The sequence below is a fragment of the Ursus arctos genome, unplaced genomic scaffold (assembly GCF_023065955.2).
Source record: "Ursus arctos isolate Adak ecotype North America unplaced genomic scaffold, UrsArc2.0 scaffold_14, whole genome shotgun sequence".
In the NCBI taxonomy this organism is placed as follows: domain Eukaryota; kingdom Metazoa; phylum Chordata; class Mammalia; order Carnivora; family Ursidae; genus Ursus; species Ursus arctos.
This window is the reverse complement of record NW_026622808.1, coordinates 10,333,139-10,357,280: the sequence shown is the minus strand read 5'-3', so window position 1 is coordinate 10,357,280 and position 24,142 is coordinate 10,333,139. Positions and strand designations below refer to the sequence as shown.

Sequence of the window (24,142 nt, the reverse complement as noted above, 5' to 3'; positions counted from 1 at the left end):
GGGATGATGACGTGAAGGAACGAGACCGAGGTCTTCCCAGAGGACACCCAGAGGACACTCGGATCCCACAGTGGCTTTTTTTAAGCAAAAGACTGGCACGATGGGATTTCTCCTTCAGGAGGATGATTCTGGGCATTGTGGAGGGTGGAGAGACCAGGGCAAGGTTATGTGGAGTAGGACCAGTCAAGAGGAGAAGAGGGACCAGGTGGAAGAGCCATTTCTAGGGAAAAATGGACTGGAGGGGGGGTGATGATGGGTGCCTGACAATTCAGGACTTAGGGAGCTAATGCATTTCTCCTGCTTCCATGTCTTTCCCATTCTCCCCATCTTCCATCCGAATGGACTAACTTCACCCTCTCCCTCCACTTTTCCACACAACAGAAAGTAATATGCACAAGATAGTTTGAGATCTTTTTTTTTTTTTAAAGATTTTTATTTATTTATTTTGACAGAGACAGATAGCCAGCGAGAGAGAACACAAGCAGGGGGAGTGGGAGAGGAAGAAGCAGGCTTCCAGCAGAGGAACCTGATGTGGGGCTCGATCCCGGAACGCCGGGATCACGCCCTGAGCCGAAGGCAGATGCTTAACGACTGCGCTACCCAGGTGCCCCTCTGAGATCATTTTTAAGGTCCAAACATGGGAAATAAGACAGAATCAGAGAGGGAGACAAACCATAGGATACTCTTAGCTATAGGGAACAAACCAAGGGTTGCTGGAGGGGGTGGGGTGGCAGGCTGGCGTAACTGGGGGATGGGCATGAAGGAGGGCCCATGATGGAATGAGCACTGAGTGTTATGCAACTGATGAATTACTGAACGCTACATCTGAAACTAACAACACACGATATGTTAACTAACTGAATTTAAAGAAAATAAGTTATTTTAAAAAGGTTCAAATATAGGCCCTCAGTTCTGTCACCGCCTTCTAAGCTCGCCCTTCATCCCTTTCAAGCTTTAGATCATACATTTCTTTTAGACTCGTGAATCATTTTTGTCAAAGGGTCATGACCAAAAGGTAATGAGATCCATATTGCTACATAACTAAAGTGATTTTGGGGGGCACCTGGGTGGCTCAGTCGGCTGAGCATCTCTCTTCGGCTCAGGTCGTGGTCCCAGGGTCTTGGGATCAAGTACCACGTCAAGTACTCCGCTGAGCAGGGAACCTGCTTCTCCCTCTCCCCCTGCTGCGCCCCCTGCTTAAGTTCTCTTGCTGTCTGTCAAATAAGTAAATAAAATATTTAAAAAAGAAAAAACAGTGATTTTGGGACTGAAAGGTAGTGGTCTGTGTGGCATGAAAGCTACTGTATTAAAAGGTACTAATATAAAGACAATTTTAGAAAGATGTTAAGGCTAGAAAGAAGGAAAGAGATGCACCATATATGGGTGGGAAAACCCATCATTATAAACACATAATTTCTCTGCAGACTGTGTATAAATTTAACACCTTATCAAAATGACAACGGGAGGCTGGTCCAAAGGTAGTGAGTTATCTCAAGTGATGGTTCACAGTTACAGATCGAACTCCTGGTTCTACTCCTCACCCGCTCACTACTGCACCTGACTAGTCCTTAAAAATAAATGCTTAACAATGGGACTTTTTTTGGAGGGGGGAACTTGATTCTAAACAATCAGAAGAATCAACTCACAAGTCTAGCCAGGATAATTCTGAAAAATAAGAGTACAGCAGGCATTTGTCTTACCTGATAAGATAATTTTATTATGTTACAATAATTAAAATTGTGTTATTGGTGCAATAATAGAAAACAGCAACGAAAGAGAATCTGGGATCCAGATACGGACCCACACGGTAGCATTTCAAGTCAATGGAGAAAGAATGGCATATTCACTAAATTGGGTTGAGACAGTTGGCTATTCATTCGGGAGAAAAAAAGTGATATCTCCATCTCACACCTTAAACAAAATAAATTCCAGACGGGTTAAAGATCTAAATGCATGGAATAAAACTGTAAAAGTATTAGGAGAAAAACATGAAAATACTTTTATAATCTTGGACGTTAGGAAAAGCCTCCTAAGACATCAAACCCCAGGTCTATAAATAATACCAGTTAGCATTTTATCGTATTTACCACGTGCCAAACATTGCTCCAAGCACTTTACAAATATCTGTTTAATACTCACAGCTCTATGCATTAAGGTTTTATAATGACCCCCACTTTACAAAGGAGGAAGGGGAGGCACAGTTAAGTAACTTGCAGGCTCATACAACCAGCAAGAGGCAAAGCTGGGGGGCACCTGGGTGGCTCACTTGGTTAAGCGTCTGCCTTCAGCTCAGGTCATGATCCCAGAGTCCTGGGATGGAGCCCCACATAGGGCTCCCTGATCAGCAGGGTTTGCTTCTTCCTCTGACCACCCCTCCCCCCACCCCATGCTCTCTCATTCTCTCTCTCAAATAAATAAAATCTTTAAAAAAAAAATAAGCAGGGTGATGTGGTTAAGGATGAAGGAGTTTGGCGCCGGAGCTACTTAAAAAGAAGCCCTCTTTGACGATGGCAAGATGGCATCAGAGATTGAAAGAAAAATTTGCCCAGGCAGAAGCAGCAGCATGTGTAAAGGTCCTGCGGTGGGACTGGGCTTGCTGGAGGACAGAAAGAAGGCTAGTTTGTCTCAAGGAAAGAGGGAGACTGAGGGTACTTGCAGTATGTGTGGAGGTCAGAGAGGTGGGTATGCGTCAGATCACATAGATTCTAGGAGCCCAAGTGAAGAGACGCAACTTCATTCACCCATTTGGAAGCCACTGAAAGGCTTTAAGCAGGGAGTCACAGGAACTGACTCACATTTGTAAAGACCACTCTGCTTGCTTTGCAGAGAAGGCACGACACAGGGCCAAGAGGGAAGCCATGGAGAGGCCATTGTAAGAGACCAGATGAGAGAGAACGGTGGCTGGGCCCAGAGGGGCCCTGGAGATGGAGGAAAAAACAGCCGTACGCGGTTGGTGTATTTCGGACTTGAAGACGGATTAGACAGAGGGGCCGGAAGAGAGGAAATACAGGTGACCCTTAGCCTTGACTTTTTTTCGTATTATTAGATCACCCCTGTGCACGAAAAGTACGCCAAGAGAGAAGTATTCGAGTCAGGCATCAGGGAAAACGCGGAGCGGCTCAAGTACGCAGCAGCACCATTACACCTTGGCGCACCCATTGCACTGCAGTTTAGAAAAGCAGCCCGAAGACGCCACGATGGTCACCTCGTGGGACAGGCTCCTGCGAGACAGACTACGTGTTTGCGTGTCCGTGCACAGAGCGGGCGTCAGGAAGGCAGGCGCTGCACCGGGGGAGGGCTTCGGGGAGACCCACGGCTAGTCTTCCCTCAGGCCCGGGGCTGTTGGGACTTGTTTTTGCAGCGCGCGCGGACGGCGCCCTGGCCGTAGCCGTCACTGCACACACTGCACACACGGCCCCGAGCGCGGCCGCGAGTCCGGCTCCTCCGACACCAGCCGCGCGGACAGCCAGAGGTCCCGAGCCCCGGGCGGCTCCGCTCAGCCCCGGCCGCCCGCGCCTTTTGTGCGGCCCACGTGGCCCACCCGCCCCGCCCCGGGAGCGCAGCGCCCGCGGCCCGCGCCCGGGCTGTCCCGCCCGCGCATGCTCCCTCGCGCGCGGCGCGCAGGGCCCCGCCCCTGGCCGCCCAGTGCGCAGGGCCGCGGCCCCCTCCTCACGCCCCCTCCCCACCAGGCGCCCGTCGCGGTGCGTTTGCGTCATCGCGCCACGCCACCACCGGAGCCCGGGCGAAGATGGCGGCAGCCGTTCTTAGCGGGCCCTCGGCGGGCTCCGCGGCCGGGGTGCCCGGCGGGACAGGGGGTCTGTCGGCGGTGGGCTCCGGCCCGCGTCTCCGCCTGCTGCTGCTGGAGAGCGTGTCCGGGTTGCTGCAGCCGCGCGCGGGGAGTGCCGTGGCGCCCGTGCATCCCCCGGTGCGCTCGGCCCCGCACTTGCCTGGGCTCATGTGCCTCCTGCGGCTGCATGGGACGGTGGGCGGGGCCCAGGTGAGTGCGGCCCGCGTGCCCGCGGCCCTGCCGGGGAGCTGGCGCCGCTGTGGGGGCGCGGGGGGTGCGGAGCCCCGCCGCTGCGGGGGGCGGGGAGGAGGAGGTGGGGCTGGGAGGGCTGGGAGGGCTTCTGCCGGAGCCCGTGTCAGTCTGGGCGACATTCACGCCGTCGGCGGAAACTCCGGGGAGAGAGGAAGGGCCTCAGTGCTCCACCGCTGGGCTATTGGTAGTTGCTTGGGGGTGTGGGTTCGATTCCAGGCCCCGCCACTCGCTAGATGCGTGCTCTTCCCCCTTCCCCCTCGCGTGCCTAGTTTTGGGATTGTTCGGACGGGCAAATGGATGTAGGCAACAAATACTGACTGAGCTCTTACTGAGGCTGAGCCCTGGGCGCTCCACTCAGAGATGCAATGGCGACGAAACAAAATGTCTTGAAACACTGAGAATCGTGTAGTAGGGACCTCTAACCTGAGCTGGAAGAGTGCAGAGATTTTCCTGAGGCACTGGAGTTTAGGCTGAGACCCCCCCCTCCACGGATGGGTAGAGTTTGGCTAGGGAAAGGAAATGGGAAAGTCCTGTGGTAGGAAGGAAGTGAAAAGAAGGGCATTGTGTGTGGGGTGCAGAGGTGGTGGGGAAGAGAGTGGGCACAGCGAGGCTGGTGAGATGTGGGGGGGCAGCTCCCAGGTCATGCAGAGGTTTGTAGACTGGCGTAGATAGGATCCTTAGGATTATATGCTAACATCCATTCAGTTCCACAAACTAGAAACCCAGATGTCATCCTAAACACGTTCTCGCTCCCATGCCTTCCTCCTCTGCAGCCCTCTTGATTTTATTATCTAAGTAGCTTTCAGATCTGTCCGCTCCTTTCCATATCCTTTCCATTGCCCCTGTCCTAGCTTGAACCCCGTTCTCTCAGATGAAGGCACTGATCGTAAGAAAACATAATGTGTCCAACATGATGTCTAAGGGTGGGTGCTCCTTTAATAGCCCCTGCCCTCCCTCGTTTCCTAACCCTCCCCCCAAATTTTACCCACCCCTCAAGATCCATATATGTGAGGTCTTCTTTGTCCAGTCTTTGTTCCTGAGATCTTCCCAGTGTTGTGCTTCCTTCCAGGAAGAGGGTTGTCCCAACCCTGGGTGGTTCTCTGATCTTAGCCCAGGTTTATCAGGGACGGTCTCATTGCTCATATGGACGTTACTCCTCACTATTGAGGGTGACAGAACTACACCTCTGCTATCTCAGCCCACTTTGGGAGGTGGGAGCTGATTACGCATTTTCTCTTCTCAGTCCCCCTCTTCTAGTTCACGCTGGCTTAAGTATTTCTGAAATGTTGTGTCTTGAGCCTACACGTGTGTGGTTTCTTTCATAGTCCCTTTCAGGTTTTTCCGCCTTCCTCAAGGCAAGCTCATGAGGTCAGCATCTTGCTTTTTTTCCTCAAGAGTCTAAAGCCTAGTAGAATTTTGAGCAAAGCTAAAGGTGACGTGGGAAAGTAGACTCCCCCTTTAATACTGCCTGTGCCATGTTTCTTTCTTGCTAATGTCCCGTATTGGATCCTCGGTTCGCGGTGGTCTCTGGAGCGTTTGCTTTGCTTCCGTGTACGTTTTCCTTCAAACACTTAACTGAGCATCTGTTCTGCGTTAGCGATTGTTTCTCGGCTCTGGGTAGATGCATAGGCCTAGTCTTTTTCCCTCGGAGAATTTCTAGTCTAGCTGAGTTAAGAAATGAAAGTAAGTAAGTAGGCTTGGAGCTTGGAGGTTACCGGAAAGACAAATAGATGCATTCAGTGGGCCATCTGTTTAGGCTGAATCACCGACTTGCTTTCCTATGGGTGCTATGAACTCAGTAGTGGCCCAGTGAGACCGGATCGTCACAGTTTCTGGCGTGGATGACAGCAAGTCTCCTAACTTGTCTCCTTGCCTCAGTCCTGGCGGCATTTCATCCATTTCTCGCACGGCAGCTGGAGTGAACTTCCTTAAGTAAAATTCTGATCCCGTTTGCCGTGTTTTAAAATCCTTCACTAGCTGAGCTTTCATGGCTTTGGGCCTTTGGACTTAACTGTTCTCTGCTTGGGGTCCCTCCCTGTGCTGCTTCTCTGCGCCCCACAAAAATCTTTTCAGTTCTGTGCTTTTCACTGCCTTTGGCAAACCTTTCCAGACCACCTGTGATTAGCCGTCCTTTCTTACACCGTATTGAAATGATGTATTTATTCGTTTCACGTGCTTATGCATCCTCCTTCCCTCACACCAAACAGCTAGGCTTTGATTTGTTTTATTTTTATGTGTAATAAAAAAAGATGGAACTTACTTAAGATTACACAAAAGTAGAGCAAATAGTATTTTGAGGGGCTTCTGGGTGGCTCGGGGGGTTAAGCTTCTGCCTTCAGTTCAGGTCATGATCTCAGGGTCCTGGGACCGAGTCCTGCATCGGGCTCCCTGCTCAGCGGGGAGTGTGCTTCTCCCTCTGCCTCTCCCCCTGCTTGTGTTCTCTCTCTCTGTGTCAAATGAATAAATAAAATCTTTTTAAAAAAATTAGTATTTTGAGCCATCCCACCCTATGCTGTCCCCGTCACCCAAATTTAACAATGCACGTTCTGCCAACATGGTTTCATGCCCACCCTCCCAACTCTGCCCCCTCCCCCAGCATTTTAAAGCAAATCCCACATCTCGTCTCCCCTGTAACTGCACGTTCTTAGAAGGGTGGAATGTCTTATTCTGCCTTGATCCCCAGGGCTTTGTACTGTTCCACTCTCCAGTCAGTAGCCAGTGATCCGTTTAAAAATCTCAGTAAAAGGGGCGCGGGCTGGCTCAGTCCACAGAGCATGTGAGTCTTGATCTCAGGGTTGTGAGTTCAAGCCCCATGTTGGCATGGAGCCTATTTTAAAAAAATGTGGTTATATCAGTAAGATGACAACATTCTCTTGCTCAGAACAATGTATCGTTGCATGAGGTCCTGCCTCCTGTGGCCTCTGCTAACCTTGTGGCCTCATCTCGTACAACTCCCTGTCTGTCTGGACTGTGCCCCAGGAGCCCAGGCGAACCTCATTTCTAGAGTATGCTGAGGCCATTGCTCACCAGCTCCTAGGCTCTTCCGCGGGGAAATTCGGGAAACTCATGGGAGGGTGAACTTCTCACTAAAGTCTCAGACTCACAGGAGTCTTTCCTGACCACCCCGTCCCATTTCAGGCATTCTCCCACATTGTCCTGTTCTGTTTTCTTCCTAGCATTTATCACCATTCGAAGGGAATTAACCTATTTATTATCTGTCACGTTCTGTCTTCCCTTCTTACCCAGTTTAAATTCCATTATAATCACTTTCCTGCCTCTCCCTTTGTCGTACTTGCCTGGCAACACCACGTGTGTGGTCAGTGTGTCTGTTTATCCTGTACCTGGACCTGCGCGGCTCCGTGTGGCTGCAGGACAGGTGTCCTTGCTGAGTGGTCTCGCTTAGAACTCACGGGAGTCTTCGCCTCACGTGCGCCCTTGGGTGGCCCGGCGATCCTGCGGCACTTCCGCTTTCATGGACGGCCTCGGACTACTCTGCACCCTCGCGCCTAGTTGATGACTGACTTCCGTTTCACCGAGAAGATAGAAGCAGTCGGATGGGCAGTCCTGTGGGTTCCCGCCACCGCCGGATCTGCCAGCTTCACTGCGTCTGTGCCCCTGACGCTCTGCCTTCCCTCCTGCGGCGAGGGCTGAGCTGGTCCATGCCCCTGTCTCCGGCCAGCCCTCTGCTCCTGCACGAGATCTAGCCCCTGTCCCCCCACTGCATCAGATCTTCCCTCTGTCGGAGCATGTCATCGGCGCCCTGCTCAGAGCTGCTGTTAACACCCCCTCCCCGCCCCGCCGTCTCCTGCCCCATCTCTTCGTGGCAAGACTCTTCAAAAGAATTGTTTGCACTTGCTGTCTCCGATGCTTCTTTTTTTTTTTTCTTTTTAGTAACATTGCTTTAAAATAACTTGAAGTTTATGAAAAATTTGAACGAATTCCCATATACGCTTCACCCAGATTCCCCAGATGTCAACATTTTATTTATTGATTTTTAAAAGATTTATTTATCTATTTTAGAGGGTGAGGGAGGGAGATGGACAAGCTGACTTTGATTACGGAGCCTGATGAATGGGGCTCGATCCCATGACCCCGAGGTCATGACCTGAGCCGAAACCAAGAATCGATCACTTAACCAGCCGAGTTACCCAGGCGCCCCGAATGTCAGCATCTTAAATGCACGTTTGTTTCATGACCCTTTGCACCTTTTTCCCGAGTCCTTGTGAGAGTGAGTGGCAGGCATGATGCCCTTTCATCGGTAAATCCTCCAGGTTGTATTGCCTTAGAAATGAGGACGTGCCCTTGCGTCATCGCCACGCTTCCCCCATCAAAGTCAGAAGGTCCCATGTTGACCCAGTAAATCCCCGAACCCTCAGGTTTTACCTGCGTCTTGTCACTTGTCCTGAAAGTGTCTTTCAGAAGAGCTGGAGTCCGGGGTTCCGTGCAGGAGCCCCATTTCTCACGCCTTTAACCGAAGCCGCTGCTCCAGCTTCGTCTGAAGAGCGGACGTTTCCGAGGGGTTACAGGGTGCTGCTTTTTTAGGCTCCCCGAGTGTGCTGTGAGTGCGGGTTCCTGGTGCTTGACGCAGGTTGTGTTTTCGGCAGGAATCCTGCAGCAAGATGTCGTTTTTGGTGCATCACAGTGGGGGGGCACATGGTGTCTCTGTCCCGTTGCTGGTGTCAACTTCGATCACTGGGTTGAGGTGGCGTCTGCCAGGTTTCTTCACTGTGAAGTGGTGGTTTTTCTTTCTGTAACTAAGAAGGGTCCTGCGGGGAGAGTATAGAAATGTCGCGTGTCTTGTCAGCCTTCTGCCCTCGTGCTTTATCCAGGAAAGATTCTTCCCTGAATGAACATTCCCACGGTGGCCGTCCCCTAGAAGTCCTGCCGTTGAGGCTTCCAGCCTCACCCCTTTACTTTGTCGTGTGGCAGTTTTTGGAGGCCACCCGTGACCACCGGGCCTGCAGCATTTAATACAGTTGATCCCTCCTTCCTTCTTGAAACTTCTCTCGGCTTCTGGGACACCACTGTCCTGGTTCTCTGGTCACTGTTCCGGTCCGTCCTTTCTAGCCTTCACTGGTTCCTCCTTGCCTCCCGCCTCTCAGCGTTTGTCCACGAACTCCGTGCTCGTACTGCTTTCCTCTCTTTCACACTCTCCCTGGGGAGCTGACCCAGGCCGCGGCTGACAGCGTCCCAAATTCATGCTCCAACCAAGATCGCTCCTCACCCCATCCCTGCCCGCCACGTGCCTGTTTGGCACGTACTTTTTTTTTTTTTTTAAAGATTTTATTTATTTATTCGACAGAGATAGAGACAGCCACGAGAGGGAACACAAGCAGGGGGAGTGGGAGAGGAAGAAGCAGGCTCATAGCGGAGGAGCCTGATGTGGGGCTCGATCCCAGAATGCTAGGATCACGCCCTGAGCTAAAGGCAGCCGCTTAACCGCTGTGCCACCCAGGCGCCCCTGGCACGTACGTTCTGATGTTAGCAGGTGTCTGGGGCCGGACTTGGGATTCTGCCCCCGCAGCCCGCGCCCCCTGCAGAGTCCCAGTTTTAGGAACCGCCACGCCATCCGCCTAGTTGCTCAAGCGAACAATCTCGGATTTGTCTGTGCCTCTTCTCTGTCTTCCCCCATGTCCGGTTTGTTACCCCGTCCTGTCGGCGCTCTGTTCAGGAGAGATCGGAGTTTGAGGCCCTGCGTCCCCTGCGTTACCGTGCTGGTTAAGCGGCGCCTCCCGCCGTCCGCACCTGCTTCCCAGGGAGCCGCCCAAGTGCGGCAGGTGTGTTGTAAACGTACATCTAAGTTAGATAACGTCACTGTGTCCCGTTCTCCCTCCCTGGCCTTTATCTTACTCAGAGTACAGGTCACCGGGGCCCGCACGACCCTGAGACCTCTGCCCTGCCCCGGGCCCTTCCCCTATGCTGACGTCCGCCTCTCGCGCGCTCTTGCTGCCCTGGCCGCGCTTCGCCTCCGTGCTGTTCTGCAGCATTTTTGCAGAGCTAGCACCACCGTCACTGTCATCAATTTCATTTACTTATTGTATTATTATTTCTTTTAAAGGTTTTATTTTTTAAGTAATCTGTAGACCCCACGTGGGGCTCGAACTCTCAGCCCCGAGATCAAGAGTCGCGCGCTCCGCCGCCTGCACCGGTGATGGGGTTTAGAACATGTCATCGCTCCAGAAGGAAGCCCTGTGCCCTCAGGGTCCCTGCCCGTTTCCCTGCAGCCGCTCCTTCCTTGTCTCTAGCTTTGCCTCCTCCGACCGTTTCACATAAATAAATGCCACAGCACGTGGCTTTCTGGGTCTGGCATCTGTCATGTAGCATCATGGTTTTAATGTTCGTCCATGTCTCACAACTTCTTACTCTTCTGTGGCGTGGATATGTCACATTCAGTGGTCGTTCGCCAGTTGCTGGGCCCTTGGATTGTCTCTCCTCTTCCGTTCTCTTGGGCGTGTCCCTGGGTGTGGAGGTGCTGGGTCGTGTGCTGTGGGGCCTTTGGAGGGGCTGCCGGAATGTTCCAAAGTGGCTGCGCCCTCTTACATTCCCATCAGCAGGGTGTGCGGATGGGAATGCGTCTTGCCGTCACCGCGCGAGTGGTGTTTTAGAGACGGTTTCCGTGCCGGCTCCGCGTGAAGCGCGGTCTCTCTCCCTATGCCAGGCAGTCCGCTCCCTCCCGAGTCTGCCGTGTTCTGCCCCGTTCTGCCCCACGGCCCTTTGCGCCGTCCAGAGTACTGCTCTGTGTGTGGTCGTTGTTTCCTGCCTCCGCTCCTGGAATACGAGCTCTCTGGCCCCTGCGACAACGTCCCACGTGAAGTGGACGTTGCATCCGTGTTGACTGAACAAGTGAATAAACACTCCCTTCCTCGGAGCAGCAACCTTGTTCGTTTTGCGCGGCGCTGGATCCCTTTCTCTGACTCCGCGCACAGCGTGTTTGTTGGGAGAAGACTGATGAGCACAGTTAGGCAGGTCCAGTGGCCATGAGAGGAGCGTGGCCTTTCAGGGGGCGGAGGGGCTCCCACGGGAGGGCGGCAGGGAACCTGTCTCAGGGCCCCCCTGAATGAGGGAAGGAGGCTCTGGCTGACTGGCTCGGGGGAGCCGGGAACAGGACGAGGAGACTTGGGGGTGCGGGAAGAGGGTAACAGATGAGGTCAGCGTCTGTCCAGCAAGCGTGTGTGGGACCTGCTCTGTGCTGGGCACTGTCCAGGGACATTGAGCTGAGGGAGGCCAGTCGCTGGGATGAGTTGGGTTGTCCTCTGTGTGGCGCGAGCCTGCTGGGTGGGAGGTGGGACAAGGGGTCAGGCGGGACGGCCTGGAGGAGAGCCTGAGGCACAGGCCGCTGTGTGTCAGCTGCTGAAAATGGGGCCTCGGGCCTCAGAGGAGGAGTGACGGCAGGATGGGGCCTGGAGAAGCGCCCCCCTGGCATTAGCAGCGTCCTAATGCTGACTATGTCTCCGTTTTCGCCACCAGAACCTGTCAGCCGTCGGCGCGTTGGTGGGTCTCAGTAACGCTCGGCTCGGTTCCATCAAAACTCGGTGAGTCATTAAGCCTCTTTTCTCTCCAGGGTGATGTTCCCTTAAGAGGCAGGCTGTCCTTCTGCCCGTCCATCCATTGTCGCCACCCCGTGGACTCAAGAGACTTCCCCATGGAGAGGGTGGAGAGTTTCCTTCTTTGCATGGGCTCCCTTGGGGTGAGCCCCGCCTGCTCCGGCCCCGGGGCGTCCCACCTGGGATCCCCTCTGTTCCTTGCTTCCTTGCTGCCCACGCCTCACCCCGCCCTGACAGCATCCTTGGAGTTACAGAGCTCCGAGGGTCTGGAGGTGGCGTCTGCTCTGGCCCCGCGAGCACACCAGCGCGGTGGCCAGTGTCCTCGGGAGCGCGGCTGCCGCTGCGCGTTGTCACTGGCTGCTTTCTTGTCAGGTTTGAGGGCCTGTGTCTGCTGTCCCTGCTGGTGGGGGAGAGCCCCACGGAGATGTTCCAGCAGCACTGCGTGTCGTGGCTCCGGAGCATTCAGCAGGTCCTGCAGGTAAGGGTTCTGAACCCCGCCCCCCGCCGCCATGCCTCAGGCCCTGGCCCGGACATCCCCCGACATCCCTGACATCCCTGAATTCCCGGACATCGACCTTTCACACACTGTAACCACTGACCGATTTCACTTTCTTGCTTGCTTTTCTAACAACCGACATCTCGAAAGTTCCTTCCTCCAGGTAGTTTATTTATTTATTATTTATTTTATTTATTATTTATTTACTATTTATTTATTTATTTATTTATTGTGGCTCTTTTCTTTCTCTCTTAACATTTTCAGTTTTTTCTGCTCTTACATGCTTTGATGGTGTCCCCGCTCGGTTCTTCAGCAAGCACATTCTGAGCACTGGGGGCTGAGTGCTAAGCTCTGGGGGGACAGTGGTCAGGTGACCCTGGTCCCCCGCGGGCATGGCGCTCAGTCTAACATGGGGTGTTGGGGAACTTTCCATGAAGTATATATATGTTTGCAGATAGTAATTAAAAAAAAAAAAAACTTTTATTCAGCAAATACTCCATGTCAACCATTCCCTGATTGTTCGTTCCAGTGATGGTATTCCTATTTTCTGAGGATGGATTCAGGGCAGATCAGTAAATCGTACTTACGTGGAGCCCGTTGCAGACATGCACGGACCCACACATCAGAGGGAAAAGTTACTTTGTTGTAGTTCTTCTGTCTTAATTTTCCCCTGCAGCCAGAGCATTTTAACCCTCCGTATTGCTCTCGCGGCTTATTGTCCTTTACTTACGTAGTTGTGGACGTGGGTGATCATGTTCAGCTCTCAGCCAGTTTTAATCAGTCTCTGAATTTTTAAACCGCTGGAAACTTCTCAGGTTTCCAGGTGCTGGTGGCCTCAGTATGATGAGAATTCCGTCTGTTTGGAAATTCTCTAGATCACGCTGCTGACCGTCGGGGTTGTTTTGAGAGTGTCACCTCCACGGGCTCCTTTTATTTCCCCCTCGACAAAGTAATCGGAGGTGGTTTTCTATCCTGTCTTTGGCCAGACTCCTCTTGAGGGGAACTTCTGCCGTCGAAGCACCGTGGACATGCCGTGCTCGGTAGTTCCGGGCGCTCCACGCGGCGGCTGCACGGTCTGTGCCTCCTGCTCCAGGCTGCGGACCGGAAACGCCTTAGGCTCTGCAAACCACATACGGTTTCTGTCGCGTTTTGTTTCTTTTCCAAGTCATTTGTAATTTGTGGGCCGTGCACAAGCGGGCACCCACACACCAGAGTTCGCTGAGCCCTTTTCTGGCGGGAGAGACTTGGCCGGAATAAGCGTCCGGTGGGGCCTGGCGGCTCTGTCCGGAGAGGGCGGTCATTTCCAGCCCGGGTTGGGCGTGGAGCCCGCGTAGACCCAGAAGAAGGAGGTGCAGTGGGTGTGAAGTGACGTGCCGCAGCAGGTGCCGGGGGTGAAGAGCGCAGTTCTCTGGGAGCACGTCCCAGAGACTCTGACCCAGACGGGACCGCGGTGGGCCAGTGGCTGAGGGAGGCCTTTTCCGAGCCGATTGGGCTAAGGACATGTGGTGAGTGTGCGACAGCCCTGAGAGGAGACGAGTTTGGCCCCTTTGGAGATTTATAAGCGAGCTGGTGTGGCTCAGTGGGGTCGATGAGATGCCCCTGGAGAGGGAGGGAGGTGGGGACCAAACCGTGTGTGCTGGCCTGGGCGTGTCAGGGAGCTTGTTTTTCTTCTTAGGACCCTGGGAATTCATGGAAGGTGGGTGGTTGGGTTCTTTGGGTTTTTTTTAAGGTTTTATTTATTCATTTGAGAGAGAGTATGGGGGAGCGGCAGGCTGAGCGGGGAGCCTGACACGGGGCTCCATCCCAGGGCCCTGGGATCATGACCTGAGCTGAAGGCCGACACGTAACAGACTGAGGCTCCCCCTCAGGGCAGGTTTCGAGAGGGGTGAGGAGGAGATGGTGGTGGTGCTGACGTGATCAGGTTTTTGTCTGGAAGTACTCCCGTGGCCGCTGTGTGGGGGAAGGACTAGAAGGGAGCCAGACTGCAAGCAGAAAGCACGCGGAGGGGAAACGTCCTGGTAGCTTGGGTTGGAGAGGCGGCCGCGGAAATGAGAAGTAGATGGCGTTCAGGAGGGGGTTAGAGGCAAAGTGGACAGATCCCGACGGGGGACCGGCTGTGTCCAGGGTGACTCCCGGATTTCAGGGCGCAGGACGGCCAGGTGCAGGGGAGGGGTGGCAGCCCGGGGAGGAAGGCCTCGGCCCTCGCTTAGGGAGCATAGCCCTGACTTGGTGCGAGCATCGGCCCGCGGGCTCGGCAGGGTCGGGGTGGCAGTGAGAGGGCGGTTGAGGATGAGGGTGGACTCGGTACTTCCGCGGCCGGGATTTGAAGTGTGCCCGCTTACATGGCCAGGGATGGGAGGACGCCGAGACTGCACGGCAGACAGGATAGCAGGGCTGTGGGGTGGGTGGCCTGGAGGGAGGAGGCAGGACTCGTCTGTTTCTGCGTCTTGGAGGTGGAGGGAGGTGAGGACAGAATACCGTGTTTCAGATTTAGCAGCTCACGGGTGAGGACATGAGCGGAGCGCGGACAGTGAGGTTGGGAGAATGGATGGCACTGGGGGAGCCAGACAGTCCTTTCCAGACGTGGGCTCTCACGGAAGGAGAGGAATTGCGGAGTGACTGCTGGGGGCGTGCTGGGTGGGGCGCGGGGAGGGGTGTTTATGGAGGGGAGTGTGCGAGACAGGCGCTGGGTGACAGTGGCAGGCTCTGAGGAGGGGGGACTGTCCGCACGCAGGGTGACAGGATTGGGGGAGGGTGGTGTGAACAAAGGGGGGGTTCAGGCTTGGCCGGGAACTCCTGCCCGTCCCCAGGCTTCCGTTGTCTGTGAAGGTGGCAGCGGTGGGAGAAGGTGTGAGTGGAGGGCCGGGTTACCCGGACCGAAATGCAGTGGCGATACTGGGCAGTGTTGGAGGGCCCCCCTCCCCATGCTTTCTTTCTTTCTTTTCTTTTTAATTTAAATTCAATTGGCCAACATCCGGCACATCGTTAGCTTTGGGTGTAGACGTCAGCAGTTCATCAGTTGCGTGGAACACCCAGTGCCCATCACGTCGCCTGCCCTCCTCCATGCCCGGCGCCCAGCTGCCCCTCCCCCTCCCCCGTCTCACTGTCGCTGAGCTCTGTTTTCCGTAGTACATGTTAATTTTCCAGGGAAGTCCTAAAGCCAGACTGTTCTTCTGCGTGAGTCCAGGGTAGGTGTGAGCCAGGCAGAAGCCCGCTTGGCGACATGGGGCGGTTTCGTCGTGGCCGAGGCTGTTTCAGGGTGAGAATTTCTCTCCGCCGTTCCTAGCAGGGAAGCACAGTCGGGAGAACCAGAAACTCCACATCGCCCCGTTAGTCAGCTCTGTAAGGCCTGGCTTTGTTTCCTCTCTGAACACATTTCAGGACCCCCGGAGACCCGTGATAGAAAGCACAAACCCATGTCCTTTCTGTAGACAAACAGCCACGTTGGGTTCCCGGGATCCCTAGTGGATTTGCGGGCGACGGTGACAGTAGCCGTGGTGTTTCTCAGCGGCCCCCTGCTGTCCTACCTCCGTGCCCCCACCTCTCGGCGACGGTGAAGGCCAGCTCGGGAGCAAGGGTGTCGTTGCTTTTAGTCCCAGGACCCGCCCCCCACGATGGAGCTGGCCGTGGCCGTCCTGAGGGACCTGCTCCGGTATGCGGCCCAGCTGCCCACGCTCTTCCGGGACATCTCCATGAACCACCTCCCCGGCCTCCTCACCTCCCTGCTGGGCCTCAGGCCGGAGGTGAGAGCCCTCCTGGACCCTCCCACGGATTAGAGTGCAGGGAGCAGGCGGGAGAGCTGCGGAGAGGGAGGGCCAAGGACAGTGTGCGGGGGGACCGTGAGGGGTGGTGGCGTGCGCGTGGGGTCCGGGTGGCGTCGGGCTCTGCGCCTCGGCCTGACTTCCTGTCTTGCCCGCAGTGTGAGCTTTCGGCGCTGGAGGGAATGAAGGCCTGCATGACCTACTTTCCTCGGGCCTGTGGCTCTCTCAAAGTAAGTATTCAGCGAAAGTCCTCTGCCATCCGCGCAACCCTCGCTCGCCCTCTGAGCTCAGGCCCCATAGCGGAGGTTTCTGAGCCCGTCTGCTGAGTGCATGGTCACCTGACTCCACAGATGGGACCGCGCCACCTCGTGGCACTGAACGCTCACAGATAAACTAGCCTGAGATCCGTGAAGATCCGAACCGTGTCTGGTGCCGAAGCCTAGGCTCTTAACCCAGACTCCCTCCCCTTTCTGCCCTGCCCGTTTTCCTCCCATCCTGTTTCACTTGGTGCCTTCAGCTCTTGCCGGTTCCTCCAGGAAGCCTTCCTGACTTACTTCTTCTCTATATTAACACATGTTCCTGACTAAACTCTCTCCGTCGTGACCCATACAAGGTTTTTATTTGTTTTGTTTTTTAAACTACAGTTTTACCAAGTTCCATAAACTCTGCCTTTCTTCTAAAAAACTCTGTAAATGAGCTGCTCAGATGACACAGGCTGGGTCTTCGTGCCCGAGCCCGCTCTGGTCGGAGGGGTGAGGGGTTCCTGCGGGGCTCTGCTGGTTTGGCGCCGAGGGGGTGTCTCTGTGTCTGCCCGCATCCCCCGGCCCCCCACCTGTGAGACGCAGGGAGAAACGGTGTCACTGCGCGGTCAGGATTCGAATCGCTGGGGACTCTGGGACGCCCGGTGGTTCCCGTGCTGGTGCCTCTTGGCTGTCCCTGTGAGCACAGAGGGAGTCCGTCCCTGAGTTTCTGCAGTCTGGGCCAGAAGTTCGAGGGCCCTTTCCAGAGCCAACAGCAGGACTTCCAGATGTTGCTGCAGGGCGTGTGTGCTTGTGTTTTGCTAAGAATGAAGTGTCATCTGGAGAAGGCCCCAGCGGAGGACTTTGGCTCCGCTGGCTGCCAGCGCGTCAGATAGGAATCCGTGCAAGGCTCCCGGGGCGGTTTGTACTTGGAGGATCTTGCAGCCAGGACTCAGACGGATTAGCGCCATTGGAGTGTCTGTCTGTCCTCTGGCTCGTTCCTGGAAGCTCCCAGGGCAGCGGGGGTCTCCCAGCCCAGGGTGCCTCCTCCCAGATGCTGCCCCTTGGGCATCCCGAGATGGGAAGTCAGCCCCGCAGGGGCCCTGCCTCTCCTCGCCAAGGTGACGAGGAGTCCATGGACTGAGACGTGTGGGCCATGCCCTGTGGCTACAAGTGAAGCGTTCGCGGGAGGCCTTGCTTCCATGCGAGTTGTGGGGCCTCGGGGGCAGACCTGTGCTCGGGGCCCTGTCCCCGAGCCGTGCTTTATCGCGCTCACGGGCGCACCCTTCTGTGGGCCTTAGCCCAGCTCTGCGCCGCGGTCTCGTGGGGGGGAAAGCGTGAGCCCGAGCGGACTGAGAGGGCAGGACGCCGCTGTAGTCGGGCCTTTGCCGCTTTCTAGGAAACGCCGTCCTCGGGGAAGCGGGGGAATCAGGAGACGTGTGGGCGGTTGCTGTTCTTGGTTTGAAGTGTTCCGAACCCTCCCACATTGGGCGGGAAAGTGCCCTCCGGGTCCCATGGGGAGTGGTTCTAGGCCTTGTAACCTGGGATCCGCGAGAACAGCGCTTGCCTGGCGGTCAGTCCCGAAGTGTGATGTGGGAAAGCACGCGCTCCCACCACGGGGCAGGAGGGAGGGAGGCTGGGCGGCTTGGCCTCCGTCCGGAGGGCCCTGCCGCGTGCCTGGTGCCACAGCGATGCTCCGTCTGCAGGGTCGTCCTAGTGCCGAGATGCCCCCGCCCCCACGGGGCCGTACTCCCCAGCCTAGGGCCAGGGCCTCTGTGTGCTCCTGACCATGCGCCTCCCGTCCGGTCTGACCGTGGATGCCCGGCCTGCCCCCCAGCGCCCGCCCCCTGGGGGCTTACGTCTCGGGTCCTCCTGAGCCCTCTCTCTTCCCCCAGAGCCGGGGTCCCATTTCACTCCTGTGTCCACTTCAGTGTTCAGGCCCTTGTTTGTGCCGCAGACCCTTCCCGAGTGCTTTTAAGTTCCTAAAGCACAGACTTTCAGGGGAGATGGATCTGGTGGAAACGCGTGTCTTAAGCAATCGTGGGAGAGCAGGGTGTGTGTCGTCGTGAGCACGTCAGACGACAGGGTCGTGGATCTAACAGCTCCTGAAACGTCAGGTTAGTGGTGCCCGTGGCCCGTGTCTCAGGGTGCCTGTTAATTACAGCGCGAGTGAAAACGCGTGCTTTCTCCTGGCGGCAGGGACGCTGCCGATGCGCGGGGTTCTCTGTCCAACTTCTTGCTTCAGAGAGGCGTGCGTTTCACAGGTTAGCAAAACGGTAAAAATACTTCTTCCCGGCCACGTTCACAGGCCCCTCTGATTCTAGCCCCAGGTAACCTGTGGCTTTCCCGCGGCTCGCCGAGAGGGGGTTTGCCCGTGGATGGGCTGCACTGACCCGTGCTGACCTGGCTCTGCCCTCTCACCCCTGCCTGGGGCCTCACTTCCCGGCTCGGACCTTCGTCTCGTTGAAGCTGGAGGGAGAGGACTGTCATTTTGCGGAAATGGGCAGGAGGGAGCCTGATGTCTGTGGGGCTGAACAGGGAAGCGAGCCGAGGACGAGGGCTGACGGTCAGCAGGTCTGCTCCCGCCCGGTGCTGTGCCTCCCGTGCCCGCAGGAGAGAGAAAGGCTCACGTTCTGCTGCTGGCGGCAAACAGGGTGTTCGTCTCTGGCCCTTGGAGCGGACTCACCAGCCTCTTCCTCTCTCTCTCCTGACCCAGGGCAAGCTGGCCTCGTTTTTCCTGTCCCGCGTGGATGCCCTGAGCCCTCAGCTCCAGCAGGTAAAGGGAAGGGAGGGAGGTGGAGAGCCTGGGGATCTGAGCTGGAGCTTCTGTTACTCCCGGCTCTCTCTCTCACCACCATGGGACTGTGTTCCCTCTTCCCTCCCGTTTCGTGCACACGGTCCACACAGTGCGACTTCTGCCTCCAGCTCCCGTCTGTGGCTTCCTGCCTCGCTGTCCTTTCTGCTTCCCTCTGAGCTCTCTTTCTTGGCACGTGGGGGTCGGGGGGCTCTGCGGCTGGGCTGGAGCCCCATCTGACTGCTTCCGGCCTTTCTCCTGCAGCTGGCCTGCGAGTGTTACTCCAGGCTGCCCTCCCTAGGGGCCGGCTTCTCCCAGGGCCTGAAGCACACGGAGAGCTGGGAGCAAGAGCTGCACAGCCTGCTGGCCTCGCTGCACAGCCTGCTGGGGGCCTTGTACGAGGGAGCAGAGACGGGTAGGGGCCATGGCCGGCAGGCGGGGGGCCGGAGGGAGCTGGGGCGGCCTGGGGAGGCAGCACAGAGGACTTCCCAGCTGCGTGCGTCCCCTTCCCCGAGGGAGGAGGAAGGGGACGGACGAAGGGCCTCGGAGTGCGGAGTCCCTGTGTTTCCGTGCAGCCCCTGTGCAGTATGAGGGCCCCGGGGTGGAGGTGCTACTCACGCCCTCGGAGGACGGGGACGCCCACGTGCTGCTGCGGCTCCGACAGCGGTTCTGCGGCCTGGCCCGCTGCCTGGGGCTCATGCTCAGGTGTGAGCGAGGGCCGGAGGGAAGGGGCTGCGCCGGGGCGGGGCTGGGCTCGGGGTGCGGTGCTCGTGGGAGACGAGACGTGGGGGGGTGTGGGGTCACGTTGGGGAGCCTGTGCCGAGGATCTCTCTGCTCTCCTCCTCTTCAGCTCCGAGTTCGGGGCTCCCGTGTCCGTCCCCGTGCAGGAAATCCTGGACGTCATCTGCCGGACCCTCAGCATCAGTGCCAAGAACATCGTGAGTGCCGCTGGCGCGCAGTTCGCAGCCTGGCCCCGGCCCCGGCCCTGGGCGGCAGGAGGGCAGCGTGGGAGACAGGCGCCCGCAGCGTTGTCCCCCCTGAGGCTGCCCCGGCCAGCCCCTTCCCTCCGTCCGGATGCCAGTGCTCCCTGTGCTTGTCCTGACACACGTGCCCATCGGGCGGGTTCGCTCCCGGTTTTCGGAATGCGTCCAGCAGAGGCTTCCTCGGGGGAGGGTGAACCCGGGCTCTGCTGGGTCCCTGCGGAGAGGTTCAGCCGTGCTCCCTGTCATCCTCTCTCCCGGGTCTGGTTTAGAGGACGGCATCGGTCTGGTTGGGCCAGCTGGGCGTGGGGACCGTTCCTTCCTGTGTACAGGTGTCTCTGGGTCCGTGTGTCTCCGTGTTTCCCTTTCCTCCCCCGCCCTCACTCCTGCCGTGTTTCCCGCAGAGCTTGCTTGGAGACGGTCCCCTGCGGCTGCTGCTTCTGCCTTCCATCCACCTGGATGCCTTGGACCTGCTCTCCGCGCTCATCCTCGCGTGAGTGGGAGGGGGCGGGGTGTAGTGAAGGGACGAGGATGTGCTGGGACGGGAGGTCACCGTTCTGTCCTCACCCCCAGGTGTGGAGGCCGTCTCTTGCGCTTTGGGGCCCTCATCAGCCGCCTGCTTCCCCAGGTCCTCAATGCCTGGAACTTTGGTAGGGATACCCTCTCTCCAGGCCAGGAGAGGCCTTACAGGTGACCGTGAAGGGGGGCACAGACAGGAGAGGGTGGGTCCGGGGCCCTGAGGAGGACCCGGCCTGCGGCGCCCCCTCACGGCTGCTCTCCGCTCCTCCCGCAGTACCGTGCGGACCAAGGTGTATGCCGTGCTGGAGCTGTGGGTGCAGGTGTGCGGGGCCTCGGCGGGCGTGCTGCAGGGGGGCGCCTCGGGGGAGGCCCTGCTCTCCCACCTGCTCAGTGACATCTCCCCGCCGGCCGATGCTCTAAAGGTGAGTGAGGGCGCTGCTCCTGGCCCAGCGCTCTCGTCCGGCGCCCTCGCTGGAGCGAGCCTGCTCGCCAGACGCTGTCTCTGTGTCCGCCGGGCCGGTGACTTAACGTTTGCCTCCACCGCCAGCTGCGCAGCCCGCGGGGGAGCCCGGATGGGGGGCTGCAGGCCGGGAAGCCCAGCGCTCCCAAGAAGCTGAAGCTGGATATGGGGGAGGCCATGGCCCCGCCCAGCCACCGGAAAGGGGACAGCAACGCCAACAGCGACGTGTGTGCGGCCGCGCTGAGAGGTGGGAGAGGCGCCCCAGGCATCGGTGTGGGGGTGGGGGGCGGACAGGGCGGGCTCCTGCCCCAGAGGGGTCCCCGGGCCCTTCTGCTGGCCCCGCAGGCTCGCATGCAGCTCCGCCTGTGTCTCTGTGCTGCGTGCTCTCGCGGCTCAGGGTGGGGGCCTCCCCGTGGAGCTTCCGGTCTCCCCACGTGGCCGCTTGGCGGGGCCTCCCGCTGTCACGGTCGGGAGAGTCGGTGCTGCGCGGTCCTGGGGGACTTCCCTTTGGGGCTCATGTATTTCCCGGCCCGCCCCCCTCCCCGAATCCACGGGCGCACGTGTGCAGCGTGTCTCCGCGCTTGTCGCATGTGGTCCGGGCCCCGTGCTGCCCGTTCCGGAGCGGAGTCGTCAGGCGGCTTGGCCAGGTCGGCCGCTGTTGAGGCTGCGTGTGGGCCACGTGCTCCCAACCCGAGACGCCCCCTCCTTCCGCAGGCCTCAGCCGGACCGTCCTCATGTGCGGGCCCCTCATCAAGGAGGAGACTCACAGGGTCAGTGAGATGGGGGCCTGCTCTGCACGGGGAGCACGCTGGGAGCCGGCCCTGCGGGAGGGCCGGGTGGGCCCGGCGGCGTCTGTAAGCGCGCTCTGCGTTCTTTCCAGAGACTGCATGACCTGGTCCTGCCCTTGGTCATGGGGGTCCAGCAGGGCGAGGTCCTGGGCAGCTCCCCCTACACCAGCTCCCGCTGCCGCCGGGAGCTCTACCGCCTGCTGCTGGCCCTGCTGCTGGCACCTTCGCCCCGCTGCCCGCCTCCCCTCGCCTGTGCCCTGCAAGCCTTCTCCCTCGGCCAGCGAGAGGACAGCCTCGAGGTAGCTGTTCCCTGGGGCCGCGCCCACCTCTGGGGTGTCTGGGGTCCCCTGTGTCTGAAACCGGGGACCGCCTTCTCTGCTGCCTGATGCTCACACCTGTGCTTTGCCTCTCGCTTAGGTGTCGTCTTTCTGTTCGGAAGCCTTGGTGACCTGTGCTGCCCTGACCCACCCCCGGGTTCCTCCCCTGCAGTCCATGGGCCCCGCCTGCCCCACACCTGCCCCAGTTCCCCCTCCTGAGGCCCCATCTCCATTCAGGGCCCCCCCCTTCCATACCGCGGGCCCCATGCCCTCGGTGGGTCCCATGCCCTCGGTGGGCCCCATGTCGTCGGCGGGCCCCATGCCATCGGCAGGTCCCATGCCTCCGACGCGCCCCGGACCTCCAGCCACAGCCAACCACTTAGGCCTCTCTGTCCCAGGCCTGGTATCTGTACCCCCCCGGCTCCTTCCCGGCCCCGAGAACCACCGGGCAGGCTCAAACGAGGACCCCGTCCTTGCCCCTAGCGGCACTCCTCCACCTGCTATACCCCCGGATGAAACTTTTGGGGGCAGAGTGCCCAGACCGGCCTTTGTCCATTACGATAAGGAGGAGGCGTCCGACGTGGAGATCTCCTTGGAGAGCGACTCAGACGACAGTGTGGTGATCGTGCCCGAGGGGCTGCCGCCCCTGCCGCCCCCACCCCCCTCGGGCACCACACCCCCACCTGTGGCTCCAGCCGGGCCACCGACTGCCTCCCCTCCTGTGCCGGCCAAGGAGGAGCCTGAAGAGCTTCCCGCGGCCCCGGGGCCTCTGCCGCCCCCCGCCGCCACCCCCCCGTGCCTGGCCCGGTGGCGCTGCCGCCCCCCCAGCTGGTTCCTGAAGGGACTCCTGGCAGCGGCGGCCCCCCCGCCCTGGAGGAGGACCTGACGGTCATTAACATCAACAGCAGTGATGAGGAGGAGGAGGAAGAGGAGGAGGAGGAGGAAGAGGAGGAGGAAGAAGAGGAGGAGGAGGAAGACTTTGAGGAAGAAGAGGAGGATGAAGAAGAGTATTTTGAGGAGGAAGAAGAGGAAGAAGAAGAGTTTGAGGAGGAGTTTGAGGAAGAGGAAGGGGAGCTGGAGGAGGAGGAGGACGAGGACGAGGAGGAGGAGGAAGAGCTGGAGGAGCTGGAAGAGGTGGAGTTTGGCCCGGCAGGAGGCCCGGCGGAAGAAGGCGGACCTCCGCCCGCGAGCCCGGCCCCCGCTCTGCCCCCCGCCCAGTCCCCCAAGGTGCAGCCTGAGCCCGAAGGGGAACCTGGGCTGCTGCTGGAGGTGGAGGAGCCGGGGGCTGAGGAGGAGGCGGGAGCCGAGGCCGCCCCCACGCTGGCCCCTGAGGTGCTCCCCTCCCAGGGGGAGGGCCCGCGGGACACGGGGAGCCCCCCAGCCGGGCCACCCCCTCAGGAGCTTATGGAAGAGGAGCCCTTGGCTCCCCCGACCCTGCTGGAGGAGGGGACTGAGAGTGGGGGTGACAAGGTGCCACCCCCCGCGGAGACAGCTGTCGCAGAGGACGTGGAGACGGAGTTGGAGACGGCAACGGCAGCCCTCCAGGAGAAGGTGGGCGGGAAGGTGGGGTGGGGGGCTGCTGCTGTGTGTGTGTGTGTGTGTGTGAGACTGTTTCCAATCTTACGTCTTTGTCCCTAAAAGGAGCAGGATGACACGGCTGCCATGCTGGCTGACTTCATCGATTGTCCTCCTGATGACGAGAAGCCACCCCCAGCCCCAGAGCCTGAGTCCTAGTCCTGCACCCCCTCCCGCGTTGCAATAAAGTTCTGTCCTGGGATACCCCCTGCCGCTCCGCCTTTTGCACCACCGCGTCACCGGCCAGAAGCAGGGCTTTTCAAGGTACCCGTAGCGCTCCCCACGTGTCTGTGTGGCCTTCCGTGGTCTCCGTGGTCCAGAAGGGGAACCGCTGGCGCAGCGGGGTCGGGCCAGATTTTCCCACTGCGGCCTCTGCCCTCGCGGGGCTCCGCGTGCCGGGCTGCCCGTGCGGTTGAGACCACGGGTGAGGCCGCAGCGCCGCGTGTCGGGGCCCAGCTGTGGGAGGTTAGAGCACTGCGTGTCCCGGTGAGTGAAGGTGTGTAAACACGCGTGCCCACCCCCCAACCCCCGGCGCGAACGCAGCCTGGTCGTGATGGACGTGGAGACACGTGAGCGGTACGGAGGAATCAGTTCCCAGCTGGGCCTTCCAGTGACCGTGTCCATGCCCCG

The 24,142-nt window shown here is 58.5% G+C and overlaps 1 protein-coding gene across 1 annotated transcript; it reads left to right on the top strand.

Annotated features, from left to right (window-relative positions):
* Positions 1–3,698: 3,698 nt before the first annotated feature.
* PELP1 (proline, glutamate and leucine rich protein 1) lies at positions 3,699–23,719 on the top strand. The gene is given in 18 exon segments (XM_026520785.4): positions 3,699–3,997; positions 11,507–11,571; positions 11,956–12,061; positions 15,673–15,822; positions 15,999–16,070; positions 18,796–18,855; positions 19,138–19,288; positions 19,449–19,578; positions 19,724–19,811; positions 20,258–20,346; positions 20,427–20,543; positions 20,647–20,794; positions 20,920–21,079; positions 21,547–21,602; positions 21,713–21,919; positions 22,038–22,722; positions 22,725–23,488; positions 23,579–23,719. Coding segments are annotated over 18 exon segments (3,390 nt in total). The 5' UTR covers positions 3,699–3,748; the 3' UTR covers positions 23,672–23,719.
* The last annotated feature ends 423 nt before the right edge of the window (positions 23,720–24,142 follow it).